The sequence below is a fragment of the Sturnus vulgaris genome, chromosome 3, assembly GCF_052056855.1.
Source record: "Sturnus vulgaris isolate bStuVul1 chromosome 3, bStuVul1.hap1, whole genome shotgun sequence".
Taxonomy (NCBI): domain Eukaryota; kingdom Metazoa; phylum Chordata; class Aves; order Passeriformes; family Sturnidae; genus Sturnus; species Sturnus vulgaris.
The window spans coordinates 96,776,456-96,789,096 of record NC_142245.1 but is presented as its reverse complement, the minus strand read 5'-3'; the positions used below and the strand labels follow the sequence as shown (position 1 = coordinate 96,789,096).

General features: G+C 37.6%; 1 protein-coding gene across 14 annotated transcripts in view; it reads left to right on the top strand.

The window, feature by feature from the left end:
* Positions 1–12,641, top strand: part of MYT1L (myelin transcription factor 1 like) — a 310,510-nt gene that overhangs the window by 294,513 nt on the left and 3,356 nt on the right. For 9 of the 14 annotated variants that reach the window (XM_088162362.1, XM_088162369.1, XM_088162363.1 and 6 more), the window contains 2 exons: positions 5,136–5,227; positions 8,209–8,318. In XM_088162362.1, coding sequence (XP_088018488.1) covers positions 5,136–5,227; positions 8,209–8,318 — 202 coding nt within the window. The remainder of the gene's footprint in view (positions 1–5,135; positions 5,228–8,208; positions 8,319–12,641) is intronic. The other 5 variants (XM_014869547.2, XM_014869546.2, XM_088162370.1 and 2 more) reach the window with 1 other exon arrangement.

Below are 12,641 nucleotides of genomic sequence, written 5' to 3'. Positions count from 1 at the left end.
GTCTTGTTTCTTCCTCTAGTCTAGAGACAATGCTATTTTTAATAAACAGGAGAAGTGTTTCATTTATTTTTTGAAAAATCAGTGTGGTAGTGAATCTATAAACATCTTGCAGAGTTTGTAAAGTTTGTCCTCAGGATGCTTTCTGGGTACTCCAGGTTGAGGCTCTGGTTTCTTTACACCCTGTTTTTTCTTTCTTTGTAAACTTCAACAGTCGACATACCAAATATAAAAGTTGTGGTTTATTTGACCTTTATCTCATCCTTTCCCAAATACCTACTTCTCTGTTTGGAAAATGTTTTCTTCACTTGACAAGCCAAGTGCAAATCCTCCAGCTTCAAGAGGGACTAAACTGAATCTGTCTACTGAGGAAAAAATATATTTAACACACAGCTGGAAACCAGATAACTAAAATCGGTCACCCAGACAATTGCTCCACTTGATCAATGATCTCTGGTGGCCTCTGTTGTTTGCATCCCTGAAGACAGTGCAATTACATTCTTGAAATAGTTCAGGATTTTAGCCCACAATTACTTATTTTTAAACTAAATCTTTTGGTAAATGTGCCCTGAACACTACCTAAAAAACCCTTTAAAACTTTTGTCCCTCACTAATTTTCATTTTATTTTTGAACAAATGTCACCCTATTTCCAAATCCACTGGAATATATGGCGAGACACTGGTTGCAGTAAGTTAACCACAGTGCTAAACCAGAAAGAAAATTCATTCTTCACCTCATGTTCAACTCTAATAGATACAATCACCATATAATCTTTATAGTATTTTGTAAGTTATGGCAGAGGGTGGTTTCTAGGATGATGTGCCTAATGTAACTAGAGGTTAAGCCCAACAGTAGAAATTTATCAAGAGCCAAGACACATTGCATCCCAACAAATTAAGGTACTGATGGTCATCTGGTTGTTGACACAGCAGAGATTCACAGCTCTTGGTGAATCAAAAACTCAGAGGGAGTCAGGAGTTGGTTGCTGATGATTCTCACAGCCCCATCAAAATGTTGTGGCTTCAAGCCTTGTGGCATCTAGAGTCTGAAAGAGATAATTCACAGTTTAGTACATTTATACTGACTTTATTATAGCAGTACCCCAGCAATGTTTTTAGAAAGCCTGGCTCATTCTTTTGTGGAAAGAATACTCAACTGTGTTTATATGTTCTTATGATTCTTGTATGAGAATAATAGCAGGAACAAGTGAGATAACTGGGATTAATTTTACTAATTCTTTGCTGGAATGAATAAGCTGCAGAATTGTATAAAAGTCAGTGTAAGTTTGAAAACCTATGACAAACATCAACTGTACAGGCTTCAGACTTAATAATAGAATATCCTCAGTTGGAAGGGACTCACAAGGATCATTGAAGTCCAGACCCAAGAACCACACAGGTGCCTGAGAGTATTGTCTAAACACTTCTCGAACTTCATAAGGCTGTGATCACTTCCCTGGGGAGCCTGTTCTAGTGCCCAACCATCCTCTGGGTGAAGAACCTTTTCCTAATACCCAGCCTTAACCTCCCCTGATACAGCTTAATAGCATACTTAATGTGAGGATAATATTATCCCTAATAAAACTACTACCTAGATATTTATCATAGTCTTTTTTGAGATATTTAAAGCATGTATTTCATAATTCCTAAAGCACTGAAATAGCTTTCACTTGTATTCTTTTGTTTGCCAGTCACAGGAAAAATTAAATCAGATGTACTCCTATCTCCTTCCATCCTCTGTCTCCTAGCCCCCAGTCTTCTAGAAATCTCAAGCAACTCTCAGTCTCACTGGGATGTCAATTCAAGCTTTTTGGTTAACTTTACGCCTCTGTAGGGTTCAGCCTTTGTACAACAGCCCACTTTTGGTGCAACACTGACTTGACCTTGTTTTTCCCATATATCCTGAGTTCTTTTGGCTGTTCTCAGTTCAAAGAGTGGTTGCCTTCTGTAGAAGTAAACTTAGTCAGTAAGATAAAATAGAAGAGGTAGAATGCCCTTGCAGAGTAGAAACTTATTCTAAAAGTCCTAATTTACTTTTCAATGACTTAAAACAGTTTTAGGTAACTTAATTAAGAACAGAGCAAAGCAAAAGGGATGCACATTGGTATCTTTGACTAATTTTTGAAGAATTTAGACAAGTTAAACAAACTGTAGTAAAAGTCAATACTCTTAATTTAGGTTACTAACTTGGTGTCTGCTTCACTGAAACTGAAAGTGCATGGCTCAGGAAAGTGAGCTCATCTGCTTACAATACAATATACAATATATGAAGAGACAGATTTGTCAGAAAAGATCTATCTACAGAGGAAGGCAATGGCATGGTCTGGCTTTGGCATCTTCCTCTGTGATAAGCAGGATACCTTTGGGAGTTTTGAATGCTTTCTTAAGTTGTTATAAAGCCACTGGTAAATTTAGGACCATCTGTTCATTCATGGCCTCTTCTAAGGACACAAGCTACAGGTAGAGGTGCATGATGCATAAGTTAAAGCTGTGAATGTAAGGATTGGGGAAGCAAAAGAGGAAGCTTGTGGAATTAGGCATGCAGATGCATTGCAAAAGAAACGTTTTGGTCAAGGCCCTCCTCTGTCTGTACATATTGTATTAGATTGCCAGCGGGTTAGAACAAAACTAGTCTGGTTGTGGAATGTGGAAGCCTTCTGCATCCTCACTAGTATGCCCAAAAAATAGGCAGCCCTTTGTTTTTCCTCTCACTAACTCATGATTCATCTGAGTGCCTCCAGAAAAGGTAGATAATCCATGCAGAATGACTCTCCAACAGTTCCAGCAGGAAGGATGGAGCACAGAACCCAGATCTTTGTGGTTCAGTATAGGCAGAAGGCATCTGGTGCCACTGTGCCTGAACTGCAGCCAAGCTATAGGTGCTCCATACTGCCTATCCCAGCAATACTTCTCTCTCCAGTGGTGATGGGCCATGGACAGTTGCTGTTTGGCAGCTAGAATGTGACCACCCTACTCTGTGGAGAAGGAAAGTTAGTATTGCACATATAGAACCTTGTACCTGGGGCCTTGGGGTGACAGCGCACCTTGGAGCACCCTGGGCACACCAGTGGAGAGAACCTTCCAGACTAGCTGAGAAGATATCTACAGGTTTAGACAGTCCTGAAAACTCGGTGTATAGAATCATGATCTGGGACTAAAATTGGGTCCTTGGCAATAAAATTCATATTTAGGCACACTGAATCACACAGTGATTCTGAACAAATTTGATTTGTTTGATTATTTTTCTCTGCTCTCAGGTGTGCTGTTCTAACATCCAGGTTTCTTGTTGGTCTGTTTGAGTGCTGTACCTATAGACTATTTGAGGGTTGATTTTATTTCATCAGTCAAGACTTCTAGAGAGGAAAAGGCTATAGAAGAAGTAAACGAATGCAATTGTTATAATGCTCTATGATGCTAACTTCTTCTGAAAGAAAGAGTGTGAATAAAATATAAGAAAATTCATTAAATCAACTGAAAGGTTACAAAAACGAAGTCAGTTAAATGATGCAGAAACTTTGCACATACTGTTATCCCATTTTTTTCTCTGTGCCAACATTTTTTCCCAAAATGCCAAATCCTCTCCTCCTTAATCATCTTCAAGGCTCCCTTTGACACTTCAAGAGGACAGTTTTTTACAGTCACACACTGAGTCCATAGCAGACCTTGGAGTAGTAATTTGGCATCCTATCAATTATGCTACAGCCAAAAGCTACTAGGTCATGCTATTTCTTGATATGACTCGTATCAAAGTAAATAAATAATTATTTTATTGTACATCTTCTTAGTCAAAAAGCTGTATAAAATGTTGAACACAAATTCTTTTGCTGGGAAAATATTTCTTTAATATATTTTTCCAAGAGCAATCTTTTTTTGCATGACTGCATTTGATAATAGTAGCCCAGGCTTTTCAGAGAAACGTTTTTAATAATCAAACACTATACCTAAATTAGAGGACTTTATGTAGAAGGAAGTTGCATCTTTACTTAAAAAATGCTTTTAATCAAAGACACCACTTTCTTCCATATTACAGAATGATTACTTGTGTATTAGATTTGAATCTGATTTGCACAATTAAAAATTGTAAAAAAACCATTTTCCTTTAGATCTGGAGACGAAATATAAATGTTCATGTATGCAATGAAAAGCACATAACATTATTCAGTTTGCATGGCTATGCAAACTGAAATGTTAAGGCAACAGGAAATTGTTTAGCAAGCTTCCAAATTGCCTTCACTACAGCTAAAGCTTCCTCAGAATAAGATTATAGTTTTGCATCATTAAATTAGATTGAATATATATTTTCTCTTATCTGCAGTAGTACAACTACATAAAAGATGTAATTTTGGAAAAAGGGGGTAGTTCAGTGTACCATTATTTATTAAATACTGAGCACTGTGTGATCTGTATTTTAATTTTTACAATAAAGCCTGCTAAGACTGCATTTGTTATCAAACTGTTTTGTACAATGTAATTAAAAAGCTTAATATTTTGGCAATGTGAGAGAGACGAGATAACTGAATGTACATCCATAAATGTAATAAATATGCATTATAAGACATATATATCCCCCATTAAAACAAGATCATTTTTATTGGAATGACTTTCCTTGGGCTCCAACAAAAAGCCAACACATAGTTACTGCCATTTCAAGGAAAAATTAGAAAAGGGCAATATAGCCAGCTCGGTAGGTGATATTCACGAAGAAAAGCAGTTTATAAGAGCTAGTCATTTGGATGTGAGAGGTAGCTCATGTCTTCTCAGCATTCAGTTCCATGTTTGAATATTTGAATCAAAAAAGGGAAGTTCAGAGCAGGGACATTCATGGGACGTGTAAATTCAAGTGCAAGTATTTACACAATAACTGCTTTTAAAATAAAACGTTTTATTAAAAGTATTTTGTCTTAAGAAAATTGAACTGTATATCTGACTTTTATATTAGCTGTCTGCAAAAAAATTTGGAAGAAAAACAAAACAATGAAATCACTACTGGTAAGTCCTTTTTTTTCAGACTAGTGCACTCTTTCAGTGCTAGGCAGTGAAGATAAACTATGTCTCTGATACTGTTTTTATTACAGGTTTGGATTACAGATTTCTTTGCAATGACCTGTCAAAATTAACAAGCTCCTTACTGTTCACAGTTTATCAGGATGCCCCAGAGCTACTTCAGCAATGAAGAAAGCAAAGCTGTCTGGAGAGCAAATGCTAACAATAAAGCAGCGGGCCAGTAATGGTAAATTTTTAATTATAATGCTCTTAAATACTAATTCTATGTAAACTAAAGTTACCACTACTCTATTGCCTTTTTTCCTATATGTATAAATCCACTCTATATAACTTGTGAATTCACTGTCAGTAGAAGTGAAACCAGGTCTTGTGTTCTGGAAACCTGAATCAGGAGTAGAGCAATCAGATTGAATTATGTCTATATAAATCTAAAACTCTAAAATATTTCAAAGTAGAATATACCATTATCATTTTCTGGTTCACATTTCATTCATCAAAGGGCCATAGTTAGTCTTATATTGTTACAGGATTCAGAAGAGAAAAAGAGTTTATTTCCAGAATGTCAACTCCTCCTGAGTTCCCTTGAATTCATTTGGACCTGTGGCTCTATAACCTCTGGCAGATGGAGATGGCTTTGTGCCATTTCAGCTCCAGTAATCTGCAATTCTTCCTGGGAACTTCGAGTTGCAGGGAAGAGGATGAAAGTACCTTGGATGAAAGTCAGGATAGTACCCTGGTAGTTGAAGTGCAGTAAAAGAAAAATGTGGTGCTTCAGTTCAAGTAATGTGATAAAGACTTCTTTTGGGAGGTGCCCAAGTCCTGAGTTTTCTTGGAAAACTATGTAGTCACTTAGTCTGTGACAGTGCTTGCCTTCTTAACTGTTGATGTTAACTGTGTTTAGAGCCACAGAACATTTGAATGCAGTGCAGGAGGCACCTCAGCCCACATGGCCAGCACAGCTGGAGAAAGCAGTGGCTGTCTTTGTTTAAGAGCTTGTTAACTAGGGAGTGCCATATCTGGATGTTATTTTCTGTACAACCTGGGTAGTATTGAAAACTATAAGTATTTGCCATGCCCAGGAAGGATTAATATGTGGATATTTTGGCTACTTGGACACATGGCCTGCCTGAGCAACACAGTGGCATTCTATGATGGGAAGACTGCGTCAAGGGACAAGAGATGAGCTAGAGATGTCACTTTCCTGTACTTCTGTAAAGCCACAGCCATGGTCTCCCACAACATCCTTCTCTCCAAATTGGAGAGAGATGGATTTGTTGGGTGCAGTGTTAGGTGAATAAGGAATTGGTTGGATTGCCACATCCAGAGTAGTGGTCAATGGCTCAGAGTCCTGATGGACATCAGTGACAAGTGTTGTCCCTTAGGGGTCCATATTGGAACCAATATCATTTAATATCTTAATTAATGACATAGACAAAGGGATCAGGTGCACCCTCAGCAGATTTGCAGATGACACCAAGCTGAGTGGTGCAGAGACACTCCTGAAGGACAGGATGCCATCCAGAGAGACCTGGACAAGCTGGAGATGTGGCCCATGGGAATCTCATGAGGTTTAATAAAACCAAGTGCAAGGTGCTGCACATGGGTCAGGGAAAATACCCCGGCACCAACACAGATCCAGAGCAGCCCTGCTGAGAAGGATTTGGGGATGCAGGGGGTGTGAGGGGCTGGACAGGACCCAACCATGTGCCCTTGCAGCCTGGAGAGCCAAACGTGTCCTGGGCTGATCAAAGGCAGTGTGGGGAGGGGATTCTGCCCCTCTGCTCTGCTCTGCTCTGGTGAGAGCCCACCTGCAGTGCTGCATCCTGCCCTGGGGTCCCCAGCACAGGAAGGACAAGGAGCTGTTGGAGCAAGTCCAGAGGAGGCCACAAAGATGATCAGAGCAGAGAGATGAAGCACCTCTGCTGTGAGGAAAGGCTGAGAGATTTGGGATTGTTCAGCCTGGAAAAGAGATGGCTTAGAGGTTACCCAGTTGCAGCCTTCTGGTACCTGAAGGGATCCTACAACAAAGATGGAGAGGGACTTTTTACAAGGGCTCGTGGTGACAGGACAAGGAAGAATGGCTTCAAACTGCAAGAGAGTAGGTTTAGATTAAATGTTAGGGAAATACTCTTTACTGTGAGACTGATGAGACACTGGAACAGGTTGTCCGGAGGAGCTGTGGATGCCTCATCCCTGGAAGTGTTTCAGGCCAGGCTGGATGGGACTCTGAGAAACCTGATCTAGTGGAAGGTGTCCCAGCCCATGGCAGAGAAGTTGAAATTAGATAATCTTTAAGGTTCTTTCCAACCCAAGCCATTCTGTAATTCTATGACATCTTTCCTATTAGTGTCAGGCACTGTGGGGAAAGGTGTGAAAGATTCACACCAGCAGAAGAATGAGAGTGGGAAAACCAGTTTCTCTGGCTTTAGGTGTTCACACTTTGACTTGAGAAAAAACAGATCTGCCTCTTCCCAGAATTATTTTATGCTTTGTTATATTAATTATAAGGATAAAAAAATTAAACTGTTATGGTTTATTCCTGTCTGAATTCGTAGGAATGCAGATACCTTTAAAATTCAGTGGGTTTTAATATTTATGTCACAAAATGAGAGAAACCACTTCCATTTTGCAAATTACTCTATATATCATTATTTAATAATACCCTTCTGAACCCTTCCCCAGCCAGTCTGAGCCTTCATCAAGCATTAAAAACAACTGCAGAATCACAGTATATCCCAGTACATCAACAAAATTTCTCTTTGTTAAGAAAGAAAATCTGAATTAGTTACAGGTTCTCTTGATAATGCTTTAATATGAAGAGATTACCATGTTAAGATTTTTTACTTTCCTTCAGAAGATCTCTAAGTGAAGACACTCTTTAAATAAATTACATATGACAGTGGAGCAAAATTTGTTGCTGCGAGTGCATTTCTTATAATATAAAGTTAAATGAGTGTATATAAAGTTAAAGGTCCTTTTGATCCTCCAGGCATTTTCAATACTGTCACTGGAGAATTACTGCAAATTTTAAAGGAAAAGTAACAGAAAATTCTACTTTTAAACTGCAGAATAAAAGTTTGAAGAATGCTTCCTTTTTCTTTTTTTGCTTGAAATAAATTGATTTTCAAATATGGAAATAATTAATTCACTGAACTCTGATTTAAAACTTAATTATTTTAACATCTCTTTTATTTTTATGTCACACAGGTATAGAAAATGATGAAGAAATTAAACAGTTAGATGAAGAAATCAAAGAACTAAATGAATCCAACTCCCAGATGGAAGCTGATATGATTAAACTCAGAACTCAGGTAACAGTTTTATGAAGCCCTAAATTCAAGCTGCTTTTTCTACATGACAGATTAAAAAAATATAGGAAATATCTTGTTCCCCTTCATGCTTCTTATATACTAAGATATCTATGCATAATTTGCTATTTATAAAATCTGACAACAGTGTTCATTATGCAATTTTCGCCTCAGTTGCCAACAGTAAAAAAAAAACAAAAATAGCTCAACAAACTATATTCTTTAAAATAAAGGCAAAACATGACCTGTCATGGTCAGCTTAATATTTCCCCTTGATAAGGCTATGCCTTTCTAATAGCAGTTAAAATATTATATGACAACATGGCCATTAACATAAGTTACAATGTGAAGGAACCCAGATGAACAACATGGCTTTTGCCATGTCTTATAGACAGGCAATATTTCTTCTTACAGAGGAAATTCAGACAGAGAAGTGAGTAACACTTCATTGTGTGATACACTAAATGCAGCCCTTGGCAGCAGTAGTGGTTCCAGAGATCCAGCTTAATTCTTTTTTCATTCCACATAAATTTGTTGGGAAAAAAAAAAAGAAGCAGAAAACTTAACATTAGGCTATTAACTAAAATCCCATTACTCAGTAGTCATAAAACTGGATGGAAAAAGCAAAGTAAGAAAATCAGTTTAATTCCCCTAGAATTTTTCAATGTCCAGCATAGATTCTGGTGCTTGTCTCTTCACATGATTTGAGCACAGACTCCAACAGTGAAATTCATCACAGTCACCATTTGTCAGTCTTTAGTCCCATGATCATAGTCACCCAAATGGTCACAATGGAAACAGCAAACCATTCCTTATTACTTCCTTGTCTGCTGCTTTGGGAGATGGGCACCATGTCCATTCTCCTTCTCCTCTTGTATAGTTATAAATACAAGGCAGGATCTACTTCTTCAACTTGGTTTTGATTTAATTTCTAAATCTTAGCCAGATTGGTACTGAAACCTCACTTCTACTTTATGCCTGCACTCAGAGTTCTGCTGTCATTGTTAGCCTTTCTAGGATTTGATTCATGGTTTATGCAGTCTCCTGATGTGACCAAATGTAACTGTAGGGTAATGAGGACAAAATGTGCAAGAACATAAAGCAAGAATAATAATCAATGGCAGGAAAATTACATATATTTGCTCTTGAGAAATTTGGTCATAAATTTTGAATCTGGCAGCTTCCAATTGCCTTATGTTTCCTTCTGCTTAATGCACTGTAGATGCTATTCACATACAGACTGATTTAGCTGAGTTTTTAAAAACTGTGAAGCAGTTTGGCTGTTACATGTACATTAGGTAAATGCTCCAGTTGTCAGTAATTTACTCCACTTTTAATTTTATATTTGGCCAGATGAATTGAAAAATAAAGTCATAACACTATTACAGGCATAAACATGTATTGAGTTTCAGAGATTTATCTAGGATTTTCCTATCAAGCTTTGATCTGACTACTGAAGCCATACTTTAGTGGTCTCAGTTTCAGCTTTCATACTTCAGACTAGTGCCATTGCATATTCTTAGAAATCAGATTTGGCACTTTGTGGGACTACTGAATGTTCTTGGTAAAAGAAAGCTCAGCTGGCAAATTTGCCATTTAGTTAAAAGGATATTTTTCACACTTCAGTGCAGCAGATTTAGAAAAAGGGTAGATTAAAATGATTAGTGGGATTTTAAAAAGCAGAGCTACAAGAGACCATGAAAACATTATTTCGTCCACCAGTCATCTTTTCTTCCTAAGCTAAACCTGACAGGTGCTTGTCTAACCTGTTCTTTACTTCCCATGCTAGAAATTCCACAATGTCTGGGTAATCTGTTCTTACCCAGCTAGCTACTAAGGCCTTGCAGAGAATCCCAACTAAGTTAAACTTCACAAAAAAATTCCGAGGCCTTAATTTTTTAATTCATACACTCCCCTGAAGATAAGCAATTTACATTTACAACACATAGAGAGTTGCATCATAGTCATTATCAAACTATTAAGGGGATCAAAGTCAACAGTCCCCTTTATTTGCAAAAGTAGAATTATATTGGGCATAACAAAATGTTTGCTGATAAACCTTCAGGAAACCATTGTGAAACTCAGATTTCAGTAAGAATTGGCAGATGGGGAATATGCAAGGGGAGAATAGTGGAACTTATGTGAACACCAGAAGTAGCAACAATCTTGTTTAATACAGATTTACAAGCCATATGATTGTAAGCGCCAGTGAAAGCTTTTCATATGACAGGAAGGAAATTCTTCCATGTAGAATTTTTCTATTAAATAAAGTGAAAAGTCAAGCCTTTTTCTTAGTTGGATCAGTTGTAAGACTCTCCTTTGCTCAGCTGCCTTTTTACTTATGACTCTAGAGAAAGTATTTTTAACTTAAGATCTTCAAGTAAATTTGTTCAAATTTAACATGCGTATATGAGAGGAGCAGAAACATATAAAGAGGAGAGGGGAAGAACAAATCTGCAAATAATTCTGTGTTTCATACAAGCAACCAATTATTCTATTTTCAGAATACATGCAAGTAAGCATTTCTTAGTTTTAGGGTAAAACATGGGTAGGGAAATTTCAGCCTTTAAGTGAACAAATAGAATGATTAAATTTAAAACAGATGAACTTACAGATGAATACTAAGTGAAGTGGTGAGATATGCTGGTCATCTGCCACTGTATTTGCAGATACTCGACATCATATGAAAAAAAGCAAAAAGATGGTTTAAGTTGCAATGTTCAGCTAGATAGGAAATCTGTAGAATGTCAGCTCCTGATGAAGTTAGTGTGAGGTGGCTGCATTATGTCATACTGAACTGAGCCTTCATGAGCATCAGACTCCTCATTCTGGTCTGTAATATAAAAAAAAATCATATTGGAGTATGAGTTGACTCTAAGAAGCACCTATGAAAGATGTTTTGTATTTGGGTACAGCATTTCCCTCCAATAGAAACAAATTGAAAGCAAAATAAGAGAGGAGGATCAGGTGTCCAGGTTCAAAGATGAAAAAAGTATTTTCCTTAATAATACATTTTGTGGAAATAGCTCAGAATCAATCAATTGTGACAAAACCATGTCCCTACAATACTGGCAACTTGGATTAACAGCTTTATACACCTGTAGTCAAAGCAAGAGATAATTGGAGACTGTTTATGTAGACACATCACTTTTCAAAGTTACTTCTATCAACTGATGAGCTGTATTTCCATAAGCAGACTGAAATTTTAGGTACAAAATAAAACATGATAGCTCTAACTAAATGTTTCCCAACATTTACTCATTCATGGTCAAGTTAATATGTGCTTAAGAACCTACACTTCTGCCCATTACTGCTGCACAAACTTCTGACCTTCCCATCAGCATTTTAATTGTATCAATTCTTCCCATAGCTCACTCTCTAGGCCCCTGTAGAAATGGATAAACCTGATTTTGAGAATTCAAAACCTTGTGCTCTTTGGCATTTTTTCCACTTCACTGGCTTCTTTTTTCTTGTCAATGTATATTTTAACCTACACACATACAGAGCACAGTGTACATTCTGTAATAGATGTTAACAGTTATCATCTCATGTGGAAAGTAAGGACAAGGCTACAGAGCAAAGTGCAGACAGATGTGAGTGAGGTCTGTATGTGCTTTTGATGAGCTGGACATGAGCCAGTGCTCATCTGAAATCCTTCTAACTCCATTAGCACAACGCTCTCCACAAGCTCAGGGAAGCTTTCTCTCAGCAATGCTTTCAGCTCAAGCAGGGCACCATGCAAGGTCAGAGCTAATGTGTCTGGTCACCTGGAAACACAGGCAGAGCACAGTCTCAGTTGTTTTCACCTGTACATGAAGCAATGCCACGGGGCTATGTGCAAATATTCTTCAGTTCTTCACTTTTACAAATCATTGTGTGTATTGGAAAACTCTGAATTTGTACATACATTGCAATAACATGCAGTTGTTCAGCATTCAAAAGCAGCCCTGTGAGTTTATACAGAATCATATTATACTTACAAAGAGCTAAAGACTGGCAGCAAGGAGCTGTGTGTGCTTAATTAACAAGATATATGTGGAGCTGAAAATATACGAAAAGCATGACTTACTGCAGAATGCTCCTAAGATTGGCTTTAGGAGTTTAACCGCATGGGTGAACCTGCAGAACTAAGGTCCTTAATGCCTTTCAACTGTACAAGAAAAGCTCTAAAGGAGTGGAATCAAATCCGAGTTCATTCACTCACTATTACCAGTACTGAAAAGACAAGCTGTTAAAGTTATACAACATACAGTGGGAATAAGAAAGCCTTAGTGACGATAAGAACTGCAGACTCAAGCAAAAACTTTTTGAACATGAATGAAGAGACCTTTT